General features: G+C 62.8%; 1 protein-coding gene across 1 annotated transcript in view; it reads right to left on the bottom strand.

Moving 5' to 3' along the window:
• Positions 1-2,177: 2,177 nt before the first annotated feature.
• Positions 2,178-21,559, bottom strand: part of TLCD4 (TLC domain containing 4) — a 34,848-nt gene continuing 15,466 nt past the window's right edge. The window contains exons 3-8 of the mRNA XM_028153956.2: positions 10,599-10,770; positions 6,964-7,053; positions 5,283-5,341; positions 4,961-5,055; positions 4,114-4,187; positions 2,178-2,738 (exon numbers count right to left, since the gene is read on the bottom strand). Of these exons, the coding sequence (XP_028009757.1) occupies positions 2,420-2,738; positions 4,114-4,187; positions 4,961-5,055; positions 5,283-5,341; positions 6,964-7,053; positions 10,599-10,770 (809 nt within the window). The 3' untranslated portion in view covers positions 2,178-2,419. The remainder of the gene's footprint in view (positions 2,739-4,113; positions 4,188-4,960; positions 5,056-5,282; positions 5,342-6,963; positions 7,054-10,598; positions 10,771-21,559) is intronic.

Below are 21,559 nucleotides of genomic sequence, written 5' to 3'. Positions count from 1 at the left end.
GTTTTCGTTCCTTCTCAATGTTTTGTAAGAATTTTTCGTTTTTCTAGACCCGTGGTCGGCAAACTGCGGCTCGCGAGCCACATGCGGCTCTCTGGCCCCTTGAGTGTGGCTCTTCCACAAAACACCACGGCCTGGGCGAGTCTATGTTGAAGAAGTGGCGTTAGAAGAAGTTTACGTTTAAAAAATGTGGCTCTCCAAAGAAATGTCCATCGTTGTCCTGTTGACGTTTGGCTCTGCTGACTGATGAGTTTGCCGACCGCTGTGAGACATCCCAAGGGCAGGCTGCGACTCACCGTGCTCTACAAGCATTGGGAGAGTCGCTTGAAAACGCGTGCCAAGCTGCTTTTTATTTTCAATAACCGTTTTAACAGGAGTTGCGAGCACCCAATGCCCCATAGAACCGTTGACACTAGTCCGTGTGGTCACAATACCTCACACGTACAATTCCAGGAAGGCCTGTCGCTTCGGCAATGAGGCGCTCGCTCGGTCACTGTCATGCCGTCTCTATAGCTCCGGGGGGGGGGGGGGGGGGGGCGGCCGTCACCCCACGGCGAGGCCCGGGGAGCGGCTCGCAGTTCGCAGTTCGAAGTCTCCTCCCTCCAGGCCTCCTGTCCGCAGACACACGCAGCATCCGCGTCGGATGTGGCCTCGGAGGCCCGGAGGCCGGGAGGGAACGGCAGAGGGCAGTTGGAGGCACCGACACCCTACCTGCGCCGGCCCTGGCGCTGCCCCCGAGCGGAGCGGACGGGGTTTCGGCTGAAAGAGCGGCCGCGACGGGCCGGCCGGCCGGTGGAGCCCTGCGCTTCGTGCGAGGGCGGTGACCACCTGCGTCCGGGAACCACAGGGGCACTCAGAGTCACAAATACGTACGGCAAGTTTTCTCTCTCCACAGGAGCTCATTTCCAAACTGGTTTTCTAATATAAGTGTTTTCCTTTAAAAAAAAAAAAAGGGGGGGGGGGGTGTTTCCTTGCCAAAGAGCAAGAAAAGAACAAGAGAAAACCAGTTTCCACTCCCCATGCTGAGTGCTGTGACTGAGCACATGTTCGCGTCACGGGAGTAGCTTTAAAAACAAGTCCCTAGAGCTCACACGGCCTCACGTCTTTCAGCAATAAGCCAGACCACCTCACGTTATCCTGTGGTGACGGACCGAGATTCAATCTCTTCTTCAGATGTCCTCACACTTGAACCCAGGCCAGCCCCATCCAGCCCCATCCAGCCCCAAAGCCTCCCGCTCCAGCCGCCCCTCCGCCTCAGGTGCGTGGAAAGGAGCCGACTGGGAAGGCCTGGAGCTCTGGGTTGGGGTTCCGTAAGGGCCAGTATTCACGCCGGTGACGTCGAGTTTCTGCTGTCCTGGGGCAGGAACACAGGACAGTCGAGCCCTCGAGGGGAACACACAGAGGCCACGAGGGCGGGCGCGGGCGGTCTGTCTGGCTGCCAGAACCAACGCCAACACCCGAGATGAACAGAACAGGGAGCCACGTCCCAGCCCCTGGCCAGGCTCCGCCGCCGGCTGGGTCAGGAGGGAGCGGAGGAGCTGAGGGGGCCCCTGCCCTCAGGAAGGAGGGGCGTTCAGAGCTGGTCACAGGAGGAGGAGGCCCGCCTTGGAGCAGGACGGACACGCCCCTAAGACGCGGGCACTGCTGCTCGTGGGCTCTGAACGCCCGGCTCCTCGTGCCAATGAAAACGACTTGTTTTTCACGGAGATGCACAGGGGAGCCGGGACGGCAGGGCGGACGCTGCTTCTCGGGGGCCCCCCGCGGGCCGCGCGGCACCTGCCGTGCACTTGGGAGGCGGCCCTCGTGGCTCCAGGAGCTCGGCAGACCCGCCTCGCACCCACCGCGCAGCAGGACGGGCGGTGGCCTGACAAGACGCTGAAAGGAGAAGACAGCGACGCCCGGAGGACCCGCACACGCAGGGAGCGCTCCCCACGCCTGCACCACCCACCGGCCGAGCGCCGGGAGGGCTCCGCCCTGAGGAAGTGCCGCATCCGAGGGACGGCCTCAGGAAAGGGCACTGGGCCCGGGAGGCGCGGCCGCGCAGGCAGGCGTGCGGTGCAGATGCTGAGCCGTGTCCGCGTTCACAGCAGGTCCATCTCCCCGCAGACGGGGACGGGAAGGCCGGCGCGGGGCGGGGAAAATGCCGAGGCAGGTCTGGGGGCCTGGAAAGATCCACCACGCCACTTTAACCTTTTATTCAGACCTTCGCGCTGCCTCCATGCTTATGATGCACAGGAAAACCAAGAAAGAAGCCTTGGGATTAAAAACAAAATTTTAGTTTCTCTTTCCTACAGGTAAAAATTTAAAGAGAGAGAGAGGAGGAGGGAGGGAGGGAGACACTGGAACCCCGGGTGAGGTGTGTAATCGACACGGAAGCAGGAGAACGTGCCGGGATCCACCCGCCGGGCCCCGCGGTCCACGCTCAGTCCAGCTTCCCGTTGCGAAGGCCGCTGGCGGCTTTCTCGTGCCTCATGAGCGCGATGACGCGCAGGCAGCCCTTGGAGATCTTGACCATCCAGATGACGTTCATCACGTCCAGGACCACGCATGAGCCGACCCAGGAGCACTGCGTCAGCAGCCCCAGCCGGGCGTAGGCCTCGGTGCCCGCCACGGAGAGCATGAAGCCGTAGAAGGACGGGATGGGCAGGATGCGCACCACGAAGAAGGCCAGCGTCATCAGCAGGCCGTTGAGCACGTTGGCCGTGGAGAGCTTGGAGTACTGCAGGGCCTCCAGGAACCACCTGCAACGCGGGGGAGACACCACTGTCCCGGCCGCCGTGGCTCAGGGGACGGAGCGTCGGCCTGCGGACTGAGGGTCCTGGGTTCGATTCCCAGGCAGGGCCCATGCCTGGGCTGTGGGCTCGATCCCCGGGGGGGTAGGGGGGGGGCGTGCCGCTATATACAAACTGAGAAACACGTAGTGAGTGTGTTTTGTTTTTCTTGTGTTTGTTTTTTTAATATATTTGTGTTGATTTCAGAGAGGAAGGAGAGGGAGAGAGAGAATCGTGGGTCGGCTGCCTCCTGCACACGCCCCCCCGCCCCCCGCTGGGAACGGAGCCCACAACCCGGGCCTGTGCCCTGACGGGAATCGAGCCGTGTCGATGTCCGACCACTGAGCCGCGCCGGCCAGGCTCTGCGGTGTCTTTCATTTCCAGCCTCACGTGTTGGTATTGGGAAGGGGTGAGGCTCGCTTGCAGGGAGAGAAAGAAGGAAAGCGAGGGACGAGGATGGGAGAGGAAAGAGGCCCGGAGCTGGGGCCTGGGGGCTGGGCGCCCCGGGCGGGGGCGGGGGCTGGCCAGGGGCTGCGGGCTGGACACGGAGAGCCGAGCGGGTGGGGAGAGCTTCGCCGCGGCCGTGAGCACAAGCAGGGCCTTTGTTGGGGCCTTGGAGAGCGTCCAGCAGGAGTCTGAGGCGGAGCTGCGCCCGGCGGACCCAGAGGAACATTAACTCCGGAGGCGCCGCGGCCGCCCCGCAGCAGTGTGGGTTGAAACGGAGATAAACCAGCACCAGAGAAGCAGACAGACTGCCAGGAGGCGTCCGTCCAGCGGAGGGGTGGGCGCCTGTCGCGCTGACGAGCACAGAGAGGGCCCGGCCCGGAGGGGGGTCCCCGCGGGGCACACCAGGGCTGCGTCCTGAGGAACGGGGGCCAGCAGCCCCCAGGCCGTGGACGCGCTGGGTGGGAAGGGGTCTGGGAGGGAAGAAGCGGCACAAAGAGAGGACGGCGCCGCCCGCCCGGCTCTGTCCCCGCAGCGCCCGCGGCTGACGCCCGGGCGCGGGAGCCACGGGGCTGGAGCGGGCGCTCACGCGTTCGTCTGTGTTCCAGGCACTCAGCGCGGACGATGACGGGGGAGGGAGGGACGGACGACGGCCGGCGGGGAGACACGCTCCCCGAGAGGCCAGGCGGCGACGCCGTGACGGGCTGGGAGGCCGCCCCGGGCGCAGGCAGCCTGGCGCACACGGGACTCACTTGTGAAAGTGGGCGCTGCGTGGGGGTCATCACGCCTGTCCACACGCTCGTTTCCACCCGGAGCTCTGGGGCCTGGGAGACAATCCCCCCCCCCCGCCCGCTGCCAACCCACCGCACAACCTGGCAACACCGTGTCGCCGGGCGCCTACCGCTGGTTCACGCAGGGGCTGGAGAGCTCGGCGAGCAGGCGGAAGTTCGCAATGTACTGCAGCGTGCCGTCTCTCTGGTGAGGAACACGAGACGCGGTCAGGGTGACGTTCTCGCCGGTTTCCCAGCGCGGAGACCACTCGCGAGCCCGCAGCTGCCGTCACGCCCACCTCCACGCCGCGTCTGCCAACGGTTCTCTTCCTGATGGGCCTTAGCGGTCAGCAGGGGCCGCAATATTGTAAAAGACAAAAGCGGCCCGGCCGGCGGGGCTCAGGGGCGGAGCGGCGACCTATGAACCAGGAGGTCACGGCTCGATTCCCGGTCAGGGCACAGGCCCGGGTGGCGGGCTCGTCCCCAGCAGGGAGCATGCAGGAGGCAGCCGGCCCGTGATTCTCTCTCATCACGGATGTTTCTCTCTCTCCCTCTCCCGTCCTCTCTGCAATCAGTAAGAATATAATAACATTAAAAAGGCACGGCTCGCTCTGGCCAACGCGGTGCAGCCAGGTCCCCCGTGGAGAGGTCTGCCTAGAAGGGGACTCCCGGTTGCCATGGTGAGGCGTGGATTAACCCCACGTGCAGCCAGGAAGGTGGACAGACACGACAGCTGCACGGTCCCGCGGGCTTTCAGTGAAAACTCAAGAAACGGGGGGCGTCTGCCTTCGCGTGTGCGCATCCACCACGTGCCCTCAGCCCCCCGTGACGGTGTGGCTCTGTCCACGGGCGGCTGGCACGTCGCAGGGAGGACCCGGACGCGGCTGCAGTTGGTGTGCGGGGCCTGGGGGTCGGGGGTTGGCCTGGGCGTCCCCGGAGCCCCTCCCGCCCCGCGGCCAGGCCGCCGCCCGCACTCACCAGCACTAAGAAGAAGGCGTACAGCGAGGCGCAGTGGTGAATCACGAAGAACTTGTCGCCGATCACGTCCCAGTGCCGAGCGATGACCAGCAGGTCTGCGAGGAGGGAGGGGCGGTCACCCAGGCAGCGCTGCTTCCGCGCCTCTGCCGGTCCCCCCCACCCCCCCCCCCGCGGCTCTGCTCCCCCTCGGGGACCAGGCTGACGGGAAACGCTCTCCGCCGTGGGTCCTGAAGCTGCGCCTCAGATCAGCCATCCCCCGAAGCACAGACCACGGCGTGTGCTCAGCCCGCGAGGAACTTTAAGGGACGTGAGGAGCACGTACCAGAGATGAGGTAGCCGGAAGCAATGGCCACGTTCACTTTCGCCAGCAGCGAGTCGCCCCTGCGAACAGCGGGGAAGCTCCCTTAGCGCTCGGTCACGGGCCACACGACCTCTGACCTCTTCCCGCCGGGACAGAAGCACGCCCCCGGGCCCGGGCTCCAACGGGAATGCCCGCTAACTGCACGAGGAGCAGGTTTCTTCTGTGATTAGCTCAGTTTCAGGAAAACGGTTTTACCAAAAGGCAGCTTTTCATGCGTGTTCTCGTGCGAGTGGTTTGAGAAAGGGCTCGAAGGGGGTTCGGACGCTGACTGGGATGATGTGTGGCTCCTGATTCTGAATCCCAGACTCGCACAACCTCAGGAAATCGTCGCGCCCGCCGACGGGAGACGGCCCCCGTCAGCACCCCCCTGGACGGCGGGCGCGTCCGCTCCTGGTGGGAACGGGCCGGGGCCCTCCTCCGAGCGAGACCCTCCGCGCTCCCGCTAACGCTCCCCGCTCCCCGCTCCGAGAAACAGGCACCGCGCCGGTCCTTCCCCGTCGGGCTTATAAAGCGCACGGCGACGTGCACACAGAGGGCGGCGAGGAACCGCGCAGCCGCGCGTGGGAAAGGCTGGGCAGCGCCCACGTCCGCCCGCACACAGGACCCGGGGGAGCCGGGCCCGGGGCGCGTGGCGGCGTCGAAGAAAACGCAGACACGTCGACCATTATGACGGGCGGACGGCTGATGAGGACAACAGCCGGTCGTGAACCGATTCTCTGTTATGAGATTCACTTCCCGAAGGACTGGTGCCGTGGACAGCGTGTTCATAAAGTAAAAACATAGGAACAGGAAGAAGCGCTGGGCATGGCTGCGGGGAAACCTGGTCAGGGAACTGGACTCACTGAGCAGACCTGCCCCGGGACACCTCCCCGGGGAAGAGGGTGGAGCGGTTCTGAGGGCGTCGGTCCGCGCGCCCCGGCCGGTGCGGCTCAGCGGTGATGGGGTGGGGTAACCCGCACGCCAAAGGGTCCTGGGCACGCACCTGGCTGCAGGTCCGGTCCTGGGCCCTGGTCAGGGCAGGAGGCAGCCAACCCACGTGTCTCTCTCACCTCGACGTTTCTCTCTCTCTCCCCCCCCCCCCCCACACCTTCCTCCCTGCCTTCCACTCTCTCAGGATCCATGGGGAAAGGTCCTCGGTGAGGAGTAACAGAAATGAAAACAAATGAAAACCTGGGGGGGGGGGGAGGAGGAGAAGGCCCTGCTTCGGTTGCCGCGGCCGCGCAGGGCTCTCCCAGGACACGCCCCCCCCCCCCCCCAGGAAGTGCGGGGTGAGGCGCTGCCCGGGAGGGGCACCATCCCCAGGAGAACGTCCCTCTCCGGGCGCACAGCCGGTCCCGCGGAGCCCGCCTCCCCACGGGGACGCCGGATCCTCCTGGCACAGCTTTGGCATCGAGCGAGGGGTCAGACGTGACCGTGAGGACGGTTCTCCTCAAGACGACGCGCTGCTCCGCGCGGGGCTCCGGACGCGGCAGCACGCTCAGCTCAGCAGCTCCCCGGGGGGGCCGGGGCGACGCACAGGCCAGCCCCCCTCTTGCTGAAGCCAGACCGAGCCAGCCAGGTGCTTTCCGGTCACAGCCGCAGCGGCGCCCCCGACAGCCCACCCGACCCCGACCCTGGCCCCGGCGCGGGCGGAGTGGCTTACCAGAGTGGGTCCGCGATGGCGGCCTCGTCGAACAAGGACACCGACAGGCTCAGGGCCCCAACCACCACGGAATGGCAGGTGGAGACCACCCTGAAAGAGAGGAGAGGGCCACGTGAGCGCGGCGCTGGCAGCACGTGGGCGCCGGAGAAGAGGGTCCGGACGTCCTGACTTTGGAATGAACAGGTTCCTCCCGGAAGTTCGCCGAGTCGCCTGCTGGTGGGAGGCTCCGAGGCAGGCGCGGAGCTGGGGGAGCTCTGTGCCCCCCGTGCCCGGGAAGGGGGGTGCCCGCCCTGCGTGTCCCAGGATTCCGGGCTCCTTCCTGCTCCAAGAGTTGGAATGACTCCAAGTCTACCGGCACCAGCGCCAAATCCTGAACCAGAATTCGCACGGCCCGGAGGCACGTCCGGATCCTGGGCCGGATGGCGGGAACGCTGTCACTCATACGAAAGCGCTTCTGAACAGGAAAACCGCCCGGGGCCGACACAGAAACCGTTTGTGGAGGAACCAACTGGGAGAGCTCCGAGCCAGGGCTCCTTCGTGGAAGGAGCGGGTTCGATGGAAGCTCAGTGTCTGTGAGCGTCGGCTAAGAATGGAGCGGCTGGGCCAACAGGGTGTGGGAGCGGGAAATGAAGGCTGCGTTCTCCTTCGTTAGGACGAAGATGGAAGGGACAGCACAGTCTTCTCTCTAGAAATTAACAGCAATGACCTCCTCTCTGCATGGCCCCCTCTTCAAGGGGGAGTGAAACCTATCAACCGACATAAACGCTGACATGAGAGAAGCTTATTGTGACGTGAAAGACCGCTATACTGGACCTCACAGGTGACGTGGTGCTAACAGAGCGGTACCGGGGAACCCAGCGCGGCCGGTGCTCCGGGGGTCACGCCACGGAGGACAGCGACGAGGGAGCCTGAGGGAGACGCGCCGACCCGGCCGGTCCGGGCTGCTCGGTGGCCTGGCGTGCCGTGCGCCCGTGTTCCCCGAGGACACAGCGGGATCAAAGGGTTAGGATCCTCATGTCCGAGAAGCCCTCCGGCCAAACAGTCATCGTACGACCAAAACCAACATAAAACAATCCGGCAACAGGCGCGCAGCCAGCTTTCGGCTGCCGCGTGAAAACTCCGTGGGAGGAAAACACGGACCGCTCACAAACATCAAAAAGCGTCTTTCCGACAAAGCGTAATGTCGTCCCCGAGGCCAGGCCTCGTCCCGTGTCCGCTGAGCGGTGTGCGCGGGGGAGGAACCGGCAGACGCGTCCCGGGAAAGTCCAGCGCCACAAAGGGCGGGGCCCGCGGACCCACGTCCTGTGCTCAGAAGCTGCTGTTGGTCAAACTTCATCGTTAACTCTTTACAGGCAGCTCCTGGCACAGCAGGACGGAGACTCCTCGGTGTCTACAAAGAAACACCAAAACGCCACCCAGATGAGGTATTTCCTTCCTTTTCCCTGAAGAGGGTCGAAGAGAAACGCGTGGCTCTGAGCAGACAGCGCTCTGCCTTTAAGGCGACGATGACCGTGATCCGACAGCAACTTGAGCTACTGACGTGATCACCCACGGGCACCGGGCGTGTTGGAAGAAACCTCACGGCTCAGACAGAAGGGCTCGGCGCTGGCGAAGCCGGTTTAAAATCGGGAGCACGAAATGCAGGAGGCCTGTCTGTCCCACAGGAGCCGAGGACGGAGCGAGGACGGACACAGCAGCTCCCACGTGTGTGTTCAGGAAAAGCCACACTGAGCACCGCGATGCCCGCGCGCTCATTACACGTTCTCTCTCGGGCGAGAACGTCCTGCGTTCCCCCTCCTGCCCTTCCGTGGGCGGCCCAGACCCGGGCCCTCGGAGACGATCCCGGGCGGCGGGGTGGGGGGGGGTGGGGGGCGGGGAGGGTCGCCCGTCTGCCTCCAGACGGGACGCTGGATTTCAGGACGTGCGTGTGTGCACTTGACTCAGAAACAGCCACGTTTTCTCCTCCTCGGCCCTCTCCGCCTCTCGGCGTTAAGCCCCGTGCAAACCCAGCTCCGGTGGGGACAGGACTGACCGAGCGGGGAGCACGCACGCGCCGGAACAGCATCAGGCGCCGCGTTGTCACCCCGACTCCTCTTCCTCACGGACGTTTCCCCAGGGCGGCCCGCGCCCAAGGGCCAGGATAACGCTGAGTAAGGAGAAGTGCTTTCCGGTCCGGTCGCACTGCACGGTCATCGTCTCAGCGCTACGTGCCCCACCACCCCACCCCCCATCACCCCATCACCCCAGCTCTTGGGCTGGCAGCTCTCCAGGTTCACGGGCCTGCGGCTGCTCTAACCAGGGTGAAAAGGGAATGAAAACAGGAACCAGCCGCCCTCCCCCCTGTTCTGTCCTCCCGTCGGCAGAGTTTGGAAACGAAACGGCCAATACCGCCTGCCTCCCGCCCGGGACAACCTCTCCGCCGTCCTTAAGACAAGTCACAGTTCTTATTTTTTCAAAAACCCACGGGGAAGCGTCCTCCCTCTGGGGTGAAGAGCTGCAGCAGTGTGAGCCAGACAGACCTCCGTGTGCTTCTGACGGTAATTACGGCCGTTTCAGAGACCTGCTGACTTCATCGTGCAGCCAGCCTCAACTTCAACTAAACAACAACAGAAAGTGGTCTGTAACTCACCCAAAACCCTCTCACCTAACAAAACCGACACAACTTCCTACGTCCTTACATGTCTGCTCACTTTCCACTTGTTTTTGTGGTAAAGAATCTAAAAAGCAGCTTTTGCTTCAGGGTTCTAGAACAACGGGGTAGACGCTGGAGGCTCAGGGCTGCACCGTGCAGTTCACCGAGAGAGACACCCCGTCCCCGGCGGGCGGTCAGCTGCCGCGGGCGGAGCGGCCAAGGCTATATATAGGCCGCGCGGCGGCTCCTGTTCGCTGCGCTCCAGTTTCACTGCCAGGACGTGGGCTGCTCATCGTAAATGTTCCAGAGGAGCGTGCAAGACCGTCCTCTCGGCCGCCAGCTGGCGTCGGCTCCTCCCACACTAACCCGGAACCTGAATGCGTTTTTCCACCGCCTTTCAATGTCAGACCGTGGTTCAGTGTTCCTTGTATGAGAGCTAGCAACTTGTCTTCTCTTAGTCCTAACGTCACCATTTTCAGCTTAGATTCTCTTAGATCCGAAACGGAAGACTATTGTTTCGTTGGTTTTTAGAGGGACAGGAAGGGAGAGGGAGGGAGAGAGAGGGAGAGAGAGAGAAACAGCAATGGGAGAGAGAGAGAGAGAGAGAGAGAGAAACATCAATGGGAGAGAGAGAAAGAGGGAGAGAGAGAGAAACATCAATGGGGGGAGAGAGAGAGAGAGAGAGACATCAATGGGAGAGAGAGAAAGAGGGAGAGAGAGAGAAACATCAATGGGGGGAGAGAGAGAGAGAGAGAAACATCAATGGGGGAGAGAGAAATGCCGGTGGGTGGCCTCCCCCACGCACCCCAACCAGGGATCAAACCTGCAACCCGGGCACGTGCCCCGACTGGGAATCGAACCGGCGACCTTGTGGGTGCACGGAGGATGCTCAACCGAGAGCCACGCCAGCCGGGGCTAAAGGAAAGGCTTTTGGGGAACATTTTCAGCAGTTTTACTTCCCGACCTCGCTTTCTGGGAAGACCGCGGCGTTCCGCAGCGTTACCTGGAGTTCCACTCGATCTTCTTGGCGGGGCCGAGGCGGCTGAAGCCCGGAGACACCTTCGCGGAGAGCCAGGAGCTGACGAAGTGGAAGAGGAGCTGGAAGGCGCCCAGGCTGGCGAGCACGGTGCCCAGGACCAGCGCGTCGTCCGCGTCCATGGCCATGGCGCCCCCGCCTGCGGAGGGAAGCGAGGGCGCTCAGCGGGGCTCAGCCGCTCACGACGAGCCTCAATTAACGCTTTCCCTTTAAACGTGTGCGGCTGCCGTCTTAGCCGTTTATTTTCATTCGGCGCAAGTGGAGGGATACAAGGGAACGGTAAGGGTGTGAAGCCCTTCCCAGCGTCCGGGCATATAACCTTGTGTCTGTATCTGAAATAAAGGCGGGGAGCCCGTGTCTCAAAGAGCTCGGCGTCTTTCCTGCCATCTTCCAACGGTCACCCGGTGACGGGCACACACATCCCAGTCTCGGAGTTTACGATGAAAAGGGACTTTCACGTGCTAACGCTAAGGGATTCTTTCAGCGATGTTTTCAATTAAACAGGACCAATCACCCGATTTCTCTATGCCTCACTTTCCTCATTTATAAGATGAGAGTTGGTTAGATCCGTGGCCGGCAAACTGCGGCTCGCAAGCCACATGCGGCTCTTTGGCCCCTTGAGTGTGGCTCTTCCACAAAACACCACGGCCTGGGCGAGTCTATTTGGAAGAAGTGGCGTTAGAAGAAGTTTAAGTTTAAAAAATGTGGCTCTCCAAAGGAATTTCAATCGTTGTGCTGTTGATATTTGGCTCTGTTGACTAATGAGTTTGCCGACCACTGGGTTAGATAATTTCTAAGAAACAATTAAACCAAAAAAATTCACAACAGAAACAACAACAAAAAATCCTGCAATCACACATATCCCTGGACCAAAAACCCTCCACGGCTTTTCCTCTCTAAAATAAAGAGGTTTTCATGAAAGCGCTTCAGGTTTTAAGGGTAGAGTTTGTGAAAAGAACGTCGGAAGCACTTTCAAAGCACGTTTTCTGTCTCGCTGAGCTGAACTATTTTGGCTCCTAAAAATCTTAGGAACATTTAGACAAAAAAAAAAAAAAAGGAGACGGAAGTATTTGCTCCGTCCAGCAAACCAGCCTTCCTGCAGCTCCCCCTCCCCCCGGGGGGAGGGCTGACCGGCGAGTGAAAAGAAAATGAATCAACAGAAGCCAACTCAGCCTCGCCTCGTCCCCTTCCAACCAGGGCGTCGGACCAGCGTCCGCCCTCCCGTGGCCCTAATGGATTCCCTCCTCCTCCCTCTAGTGTGCGCTCAGCAAAAACACTGACACTGCAATCCCCTCGGGGATTCACTGCCGGTACCGCTCATTTACCTTCTTTTGAAAATGGTGTGTGTTGTGTGTTCAGTTTAATCGGTGGTCTTTCAGTTGACTACTAGCCAAATGACACATAAAAGTAGGTTTTGTGGATACATTACACATCGCTGCGATTTTCTCAGCGAGACAGAGCAGGGATCATGTTTTTCTAAGATCCCAGCCAACAGGGGCCATGTGGGCAGGCAAGGGAAGAGAAGGCAGCCAGGAAGCAGGAGAGAGTGCCACGTCCAAGCTAGCTGTGGTCCGATGGGTGACATGGACAACCGGGGCGGGAGGGAGGCCTCTCTGCGCGGGCCCCGGAGGGCGGCCGGCCGGGCACGGCTGCTCGGGCACTTCTGTTACAATTCAGCGTGTCCAACGAGCATTCACTTCGCGCATGTTGGCCCGAGTGACCCTGTAAAGCACGCCGGAATCAGGCGACACTACCCACTCCACGAGCTGCTCACTCCGCTGCCCCATTTTTAGAAACACACCATGAAGAGACCTGTCATTCCCTAAGAGCTGGCTTTGATTAAGTGTGTGTCCCATGGACACTCGGTGCTCCCCGCAGACACTCGGTTCACTGGGGTGCGGGGGGGAGGGGAGGGTGTTGAGTCCCCTTTGCAAACAAGCTTCATTGAGAACGGGACAGCGCCACAGCCACGTGCCGGCTGCCACTGAAGGCGCAACAGACACGGTGAATGAAGCCCTCCTCCCAGCTCTGCGTCTGAGCACTCGCCCGGAGGGTACCCATTTCCCCGGGAAAGCCAGGCTCCCGGGAGGAAGCCATTGCCCTGTCTGTTCACTGAGTCAGGCAAGAAACGTAAAGATGGAGAGAACCGGATGGAGGCCCTTGGGAGTTTGTCATGGTTAAGCCCAGGAGCTCACAGAAAAGGCAGGAGAGTGAGGCCTCATTCACACACCTCCCTGTGGCTGGGGGCTGCGGAGGGCCTGGGCGCGGAGGCGTGTCTAGATGACGAAGGGGCGTGTCTATACGAGAAATGGGCGTGTCTGTGCGCAGGGGGCGTGTCTGGGTGCAGGAGGGGCGTGTCTAGGTGCCGGAGGGGCGTGTCTGGGTGCAGGAGGGGCGTGTCTGGGTGCAGGGGGCGTGTCTGGGTGCAGGAGGGGCGTGTCTGGGCTTGGACTTCACAACAATCAGCCCTTCCTCATTCACAGGAGTTGTGGACACGGGATGTTTGCACTTTTCCCCAAGGCGTTTCCCACACACTGGACTCCCAGCTGGTGTCAGTGCGGGGAGGGGGGGGGTGGCGGGAAGGTGTGAAACGCACCCTCCACAGGCGGTGAGGTGCATGCGCCCTCTGTCCTGTCCTCACTGGTACCCGTCAGCCTCCCAAAGGCCTCCTCCCACCCAGAGCCTCCGCCCAGTCACAGCCGCGCTCACGCCCTGCCACCCTCCCGTGCCCAGGGCCCGTGACCTTCAGCCGGAATGGGCCCTCATCTCCACCACCTTCACTGCCCGTCACTCGTCCTTTCTCTGCCTCGAGCGTTTCCTTGGCCGACCTTCCCTCTGCGTGCGCTCAGGACACAACAGCGCGAGCCCATGGCCGGCTGCTCCGGTCCAGCGGGCCTTTCCCTCGTCCACTTCCCTTTCACCAGCTTGGACCCAGAGCCGTCCCTCCAGCAGCCCCCTGGCCACCCAGCCCCTCACACCCACGGCTGATTTCCCGAATCGTCCCCACTCTTCTCAAGCCTGCAGCCATCCGCCCCGTCCTCAGCAGATAACACACACACACACACACACGCACACACACACACACACCCATCGCACAGCCGAGATGAAAACTCGCCACGCTCATGCTCAACAGGCTCCTGCACCCTCCCCGCTGCCTCCGGCCCCGGCGCCCTCCGCCTGTGGCCTCACCCACCCTCGCTGGCCCCCTTGCGATCTTTTGCTCCCCGTTATTCTCCCCTCACCTAGATCTTCCCATTGGCTCTCAGGCAAAACACATTCTCCTTCCACCCTGTGTCTCTCCCACCCTCTGTCCCTCTCTCCCCATCTAGAAAGTTCTAGGAAGGTTTGTCCACACCGTCACCATCTCTCACCTCCTCGGTCTCAGCCCACTCCATTCCCGCTCCTGACACGGCGCCGGCGAGGTCAGCGTGCCTGTGTGCCCTTCCCGTGAGCACCACTTCTCCTCGACACCCTCCCCTGAGCGCACGGCCCTCGCTGCTTCTCCCCCGCCCTGAGCAAGGCCCCACCTGAGCAAGGCCCCCCCCTGAGCAAGGCCCCCCCTGAGCAAGGCCCTCACTGAGCAAGGCCCCCCGAGCAAGGCCCCCCACTGAGCAAGGCCCCCCACTGAGCAAGGCCCCCCTGAGCAAGGCCCCCCACTGAGCAAGGCCCCCCACTGAGCAAGGCCCCCCCTGAGCAAGGCCCCCACTGAGCAAGGCCCCCACTGAGCAAGGCCCCCCCTGAGCAAGGCCCCCCACTGAGCAAGGCCCCCCACTGAGCAAGGCCCCCCACTGAGCAAGGCCCCCCCTGAGCAAGGCCCCCCACTGAGCAAGGCCCCCCACTGAGCAAGGCCCCCACTGAGCAAGAACCACATCGATTGGCTGCCTCCCGAACGCACCCTAACCAGGGCTGGGGATCCAGCCTGGAACTGAGGTCGGTGACCTTGACCGGAATCGAACCACGACTCTATCCACTGAGCCAAACCCTCGGGCCAGCTGTTTTAACGGAGTCCACATCACCACGGGCGTCTTTAACCCTCCTCGTCCTACCTGTCCCCTTACGTCCGGTGCTGAATGCCCCTTAGGACCCCTTCTCTGACGCCTCCGATTCAGTTTCAAATCTGTGCGTCCTGCCCCCTCCCGCGCACCCACACCCCCACTTCCTCAGGGTGTATTGTCTTCTTCCCCCCCCCCGCCCCCCCCCCATGAAGACAATCTCTTTCTACGGTTTGTTTTGGGGGTTGGGGCTCTTGATATGCATTTTGTCACTTAGCCCAGAGCCCCCACCAAGACACAGCACGGTGGGGGATACCCCATCTTTCCCCCCCGTCCCCCCGCCTCCGCCCCCTGATCGATCGTTCCTGCTTCTCCCAGAAACAATTTCTCCCCTGGTTCCCCACCCTGGTCAGTTCTCCCTTCTATTATAGGGTTTTGGTTTTATAGTCTTCACCTGAGGTTTTTTGTTTTTTTTTTCATTGATTCCAGATAGAGAGAGAGGGAGAGGGGGAGGGGGAGGGCAGGGGGAGAAAGGGAGGGAGCCAGGGAGGGGGAGAGAGAGGGAAAGAGAGAGATTGATGCAAGAAACTTCCATCGGTTGCCTCCTGTCCGTGCCCTGGCTGGGGACTGAACCCGGAACCTGGGTGTGTGCCCTGACCAGGAACCAAACCCGAGACCTTCGGTGCTCGGCCCACTGCCCACCCCGGCAGGGCGATCCGGGGCCTTCCAAGGCTCTGATCCTGTCCTAGCGTACGTGTGTTCGTCACATGGTTTGCATGTTCTAGCTCTTAACTCACAGTAGATAGCGTGGAACGTGACCGAGGTAACCTCTGTCATCACTCTCCTGGTCTTACCCTGTGCCCTCACTGTTCACAATGTCTGAGCTGGTCCGCCTTTGGGCCTGGGTGGTGGTGGGGGGAGCCTCCTCCCAGCCCCCTCGCTGCCTGCGGCTCTGCCCGCCCCCCCCCCTGCCCCCACCACCGCAGCCGGAGTCTCCCCGAGGCGATCAGGCCCCTCCAGGGCTCACAGCACAGATGCACATTTTATTTACTCGATAAATGTTGCCTCCTAGCTCCTCGCCCCGCGGAAAACTTGTATGAAAGAGTCTTTGTTTCCAAACCCTCCGAGCTCCCAGGACAGCCGCTGGGCTGGGCAGACCGGACGCCTCGACGGGAGACCACAGCCACCGAAGGCCACGGCACAGAGCCGGACGCCACGGCACAGAGCCGGACGCCACCGCACAGAGCCGGACGCCACGGCACAGAGCCGGACGCCACGGCACAGAGCCGGACGCCACCGCACAGAACCAGACGCAACCGTAAGGAAGGGGTTGGACGCCTGCACAACCTGAGCCCATCGCGAAGAAAGTCAGCATTTCACACACAGCGCCGACCTGAGGGAGGCCCTGGACTGAGGCGGAGTGGGACCCGGCGACCGGGCGCCTGTCCCCTGGGGCCCGGGGAGAGAAGGTGCTGCGACCACCCTCTCCGACCCGGCGCCCTGTCCTCGCCGGAGGGGCCCCGAGGAGCCTCTGGGCTGGGACAGGCCTGGCTTCCCGCCAACACTGCAAAACCAAGGAAACCTGGGCAGGCGAGGCTCTCCCAACGCGCTTTGTTTTTAAGGAATCACCGGGACGCTGGCCAAGCAGCCCAGGAAGCCAGAACCTACAGAGCCAGAGGCCTTCTCGCCTCCACCGTCCGTCCCGTCGGAGAAGCCCCCGGACGCAGGGACGTGGCTGAGGGACGCCCTGCCGGCCGCCTCTCCATCTCTCTCTCGTCTGCCTGCTCCCCACACGCACCAGAAGGCGGTGGCGAGTGGGTTCGAGGGACTGAGAACCACTGAGCACGTCTCTGTGTCCTGTCGACCTTGTAGGACAAATGCCACTCGGCGGGAGAGAGAGCTGGAATCAGATCCCGGGCCCGGGCCTCAGGCACAGTGAGGCGTGGGCTCAGGAGGCCCACGTGCAGCCGGTTCCGTGATAAGTGCGATGGCCGGGTGCCCGGGCGCAGCTGTCACCGCCACAAACCTCGGAGCGGCCGTGACTGTCTGCAATAGGACATCGCCCCTGCCGTCACCGAGGGGCGGTCCCCGTCTCCCCCCAGGACGCGGGGTGGCCTTGCGCCTGCGGATCGCCCACGGGAAGCGAGGCTGGGAGGGCTCTGGGCCCAGGTGGGCCTGACAGACCTGCAGCACCTGCCTCTCGCTCTCTGGGGCGCTGCCCGGGAGACCGCCAGCTGACACGGGGCACTGCTGCTGCCGGTGCTGCTGACGGGCCGTCGGACCGGCCGGCCGGCTGACCCTCCAGCGGGAGGCAGCTCGAGGGAGCCCAGGGCCAGCTGAGCCACGGCCCCGCCGCCCACAGAGGCAGGAGGAAGAAGCAGTCATTGTTCTGAGCCGCTGGGTTTGGGGCGGTTTGTTATGGAGCCAGAGATCAAAACAGCATCAGCAGAGGACAGCCAGCTCTCACACCCTTTCCTCACCGAGAAACGGGCCGCTCTCCAGGCGGCCAGTCTCGGACGGAGTCTGAGCAAGGGGACCGCCCCGCCCCGCCCGAGGCCCGCAGCTCGCCTCCACCTGGGCCCTGGGACCTGACGGGGAGTCCGGTGGCCTCGACGTGGTGTCTCGCCCGACCTCCTCGCGGGAGGCGGCCGCTGCCCCGCACTGCCTGCCTGCCCAGGCTCGGCCATGCCGGCTTCCGACTGCACTGTCTGCCCATGAACTTGGGCCCTCTGCCCCGGCTACGGTGCCGGGTGGGACACCATCACGTAGCCGAAAACTCCACACGCAGGGCGTGCCTCCTCGAACCACTGCGCAGGCCCGCGAGGCGACGCGGCTCCGGGTGCCCTCGCGTGTGGTATTTGCTGCGAGCCTCGTGCTTCAGCTCGGGGCGAGGGCTCTAAAGGGCCTGAGCGTGGCCTCAGACGTGGCGACATGGGTCGGCCGGGGCCGCGTTCCCGAGGCAAGACCCTGACAAGTGTGATCATGGACGCTGGGCCCCACGGCTCAGTCTCCCCAGCTTCCTGACACTGGGGCGAGCTGCCCACTGGAAGATCCCACGTCCTGCTCACACGCCCACGTCCACCACCTCCTAGCACGTCCAGCTCGGCAGGGCCTCAGCACTCCTCCGAGGGGCGCTCGGACCTTCCACCTGGGGACCCACCGTGCGGCCGTCCCTGCTCTCTGCACGGACCAAGGGCGAGGGCTTTGTGGTTTCGTTTTTCTTTATTTAAAAAGAATATTTTTATTGATTTCAGAGAAGAAGGGAGGGAGAGAGAGAGAGAAACATCAATGATGAGAGAGGAACATCCTAGATCAGCTGCCTCCTACACGCCCCCTACTGGGGATTGAGCCGCAACCCGGGCTGTGCCCTGACCTCCTGGTTCCTAGGTGGATGCTCAGCCACTGAGCCACGCCAGCCGGGCGGTTTTCTGTTTTTAAAGGACAATATCCTGTCGTTGTTATAGCTCTAACACAGCAACGCCCCTAAAGCACCCCCAGGTCTGGGCGGGTGCGCTGCGAGCCCACGGCTCACAGAGAGCCCGAGAGGCACGCCCCCCCTCCCCCAGAGGCACCGGGACGGCCCTGGTGCTGCTGTCATCGGTCAGGCGTCCCGTTAGGTCCTTGTGAAGCTATTTCTGGATTAAACCCGTGAACTTGATCCTCGGCCCGATGACCTTTCGCTGAGAGGCGGACACCTGGCCGGCGCTGGGAGCAGGTGGGAAGCGGCCGAGAAGCAGGGGCCGGGTCCCCGCGCGACACGGGGTCGTGGGGACGCAGCCACGGCACAGGCCGGCCTTCTTCTTTTTAAATATATTCTGTGGCTCCCAGAGGAAGGGGGGGGGGGGAGGGACACATCCATGATGAGAGAGTCGTGCATCGGCTGCCTCCTGCACGCCCCCCACTGGGGACCGAGCCCACAACCCAGGCCTGTGCCCTGACCGGGAACTGAACCCAGGACCCTTCAGTCCGCAGGCCGACGCCCTATCCGCTGAGCCACGCCGGCTAGAGCTGGGCAGTGCCTTCCTGATGAAAATCCAGAGACAGTTCTCTCGCCTCCCGGAATCAGGCCTGCGGCTTCTCCGTCTGGTCTCTCGTCCCCCGAGGCCCGTGCCGGCCGCTGGCCTCCCCCCGCCGGGCAGGCAGGTTGTCGCCAGCGCATGGGAGGCGCACGCTAGCCGACCCGGCCGCCTCACTTGCCTGGGACACACCGACCTCTCCCTCTCCCCGCACACACCCTCCCGGCCTCAGCCTCATCTCCGCACGCCGTCCCGAATTGGTTCTGGAACAAGGTCGGCGCGAGTCACCCTGAAGCCCCTGGGTCGGCCCTGCTCTGGAAGGGTCCCCGACACGAGCGGGGGCTGCACACGCCCCGCCCCACGCCGGAATCCCTCTAGCGCCTCGCTCTGCGCTCTGACAGCTGAACAAACATTTGGGGAATTAAATGGCCAAAGATGCAAATTTTGACAGTGCTATGTTCCCCGAATAGTAAAACAAGCCGTGCGTTCTTTCCTCTTTTACCCTCCAAACAAACCCCCGTGCGGGCGCGAGGACGCGTGGCGGGGCTTCTAGTGGCTTCCGAAGAAGCGGTGACGAGGACGTGATCAAATACATGGGCACGGCCACCCTACCCCGGGGCGTGAGGGCGTGAGGGCGTGAGGGCGTTTACATGCACCAGACGATACACGAGAGGCCCCTCACTCCCGGTGGCGTCTGTCGGGGGAGGGGGAGCAGGCTGCGAGATGCTCAGTGATCACAAGGACCTCCCTGGGCACGTCTTGGCGTCTAGAGAGAAAGACGGGGAGGGCTCTGCCCACAAGGCTGGTGCCCGGGTGTGTCTGGGGAGAGAACTGGGGAGGAGGCCGTGGGGGAGGAGCAGGCGTGGACCCTCGGGCCGCGAGGACGGGCTGCTCGCAACGTGTCCCACAGGGAGCCAGTCCCCCTTCTGGGATTAAAAACACGAAAGGAACGTTGGACAGATGTGAGGCCATCTAGCACGTCAGATCCTCAAACCGCCTAAAGCCCTGAGGCTTGGCTCGGCCACGGAGCCGGGACCCCTGATCACGCTGCCTGTGCCTGGTGGGATTCCCGGGGGCCTGCCCCCCCCCCGAGGCCTGGCCCCCCACAGCCGCCCTGCTCCCGGGTCCTTCCGGGGCAGTTCTCTCCCCTCCTGGAGTCAGGAGACAGGGATTGGGGAGCAGACCCGCTCGGCGACACGCGTGCAGGGTCTTCGACCTGGGAAGCCGCGGGCCTGCTCGGTCGGAGCACAGGTGTGTCTCTAACCCTCAGACAGCACGTGACAAACCTCAGAGCATCGCGGTCACGACCGTCTCCCTCCCTCGCACGGCTTCGCGCGAAACGCAGTGGCTGAGGGGGACGGGTTTGGGAATCGGGTCCCTAGCGTGTAACTCCTTGCAAAGACCGTTTACTCATCATTTTCTCTAAATTTTTCATCAAATGGAAAGTCCTCTCGCTCCTATTCCACCAAGTAAGTCCGTACCAAACAGGGAGATGTGTTCTATGCCTTCAGATGATACTTGTTAACGGTTTTTAAAGCCCATTTGGAGAAAGCAACTTAAATTAACTTGACAAGACAGTTGCTCCACGTCCCCAAAATCTAAAATTTAGGGGAGGGGGGGAACAATGGTAAGATATGTACACATATAATTCCTTAATAAAAAAATTTTTTTTAAATAATCTAAAATATAAATCGGTCCAGCTGGCGTGGCTCAGTGGCTGAGCATCGACCTATGAACCAGGAGGTCACGGTTCAATTCCTGGTCAGGGCACAGGCCCAGGTTGTGGGCTCCATCCCCAGCAGGGGATGTGCAGGAGGCAGCCGGTCCATGATTCTTTCTCATCATGGATGTTTCTATCCCTCTCTCCCTCTCCCTCTCCCTCTCTGAGATCAATAGAAATATATTTTAAATAATAAAATAGAGATCAAACCCAGTGGGTAAACCCACCGACGTCGTTACGTCCAGGGCAGCCAGCGCAGGACGCAGGACACCCCCCAGCCCGGCCAGGCTCCAGGCCGCCTCCCGGGGACTGACCGGCGGCACCACACGTCCGGGGCTCAGAGCGACATCAGAGAAGCCGGCCGAGAGGGTGAGACGGCTCCCAGCCCCCGAGGAGGGTGACAGGCAAACTCCGAAAGCGGCAACTCAGCTGAGCAGTGGAGGCGGGCGGTCAGGTCAGGGGAGGCGCCCACGAGGTCGCGTGTGGACAGGAGCCGGGTAACCGAGCAGCGGTGGGCCTGGCACGTGCGCGTCCCCGTCTTCCTGCGGCTGCCCTGGCCCACGGGTGAGCGCGCTCCGTGGGAGCCGGGCTGACGGCGATAACGGGAAACGCGAGCCCGCGGAGCCACGGCCATTGATCCGGTCCAGCTGCAGATGCCGCGAGGCGCTCGGGGAGGCTGGGCGCCGCCTCACCCGTTTCTCCAAAAAGCTTTTTTGGCAACCGGAAGCCGAGGAGTGACGCTCCAGTTTGACTGTCAGTCCTGGAAGAGAGCCTGAGGCAGTCTGATCGCCGCCGCCTAGGAGCCGTGATGGGGACCCTTCTCCAGTTCCCTGTGAGCACGCAGCCAGCTTCCCACGCGGCTGATCAGCAAACGGCCTGCGGAAGCCGCACTCTGCATCAGCTTCTGCACAAACTCCTCGGAGCGGGACGGGGGCCGCCCCACCCTGCTCCGCCCCACCCTGCTCCGGTGCACATCAGGGGCGACAGCCTCGCTCAGCGCCGGGCGGCGGCTGCCCTCTGACCTGCTGCTCTGGGACCTGCTGGGGAGGGGGGCGGCTGCCCTCTGACCTGCTGCGCTGGGACCTGCTGGGGAGGGGGCCCGGCTGCCCTCTGACCTGCTGCTCTGGGACCTGCTGGGGAGGGGGGCGGCTGCCCTCTGACCTGCTGCTCTGGGACCTGCTGGGGGGGGGGGGGCGGCTG

The sequence above is a fragment of the Eptesicus fuscus genome, chromosome 22 (genome assembly GCF_027574615.1).
Source record: "Eptesicus fuscus isolate TK198812 chromosome 22, DD_ASM_mEF_20220401, whole genome shotgun sequence".
Taxonomy (NCBI): Eukaryota; Metazoa; Chordata; class Mammalia; order Chiroptera; family Vespertilionidae; genus Eptesicus; species Eptesicus fuscus.
This window is presented reverse-complemented; position numbering and strand designations above follow the sequence as displayed.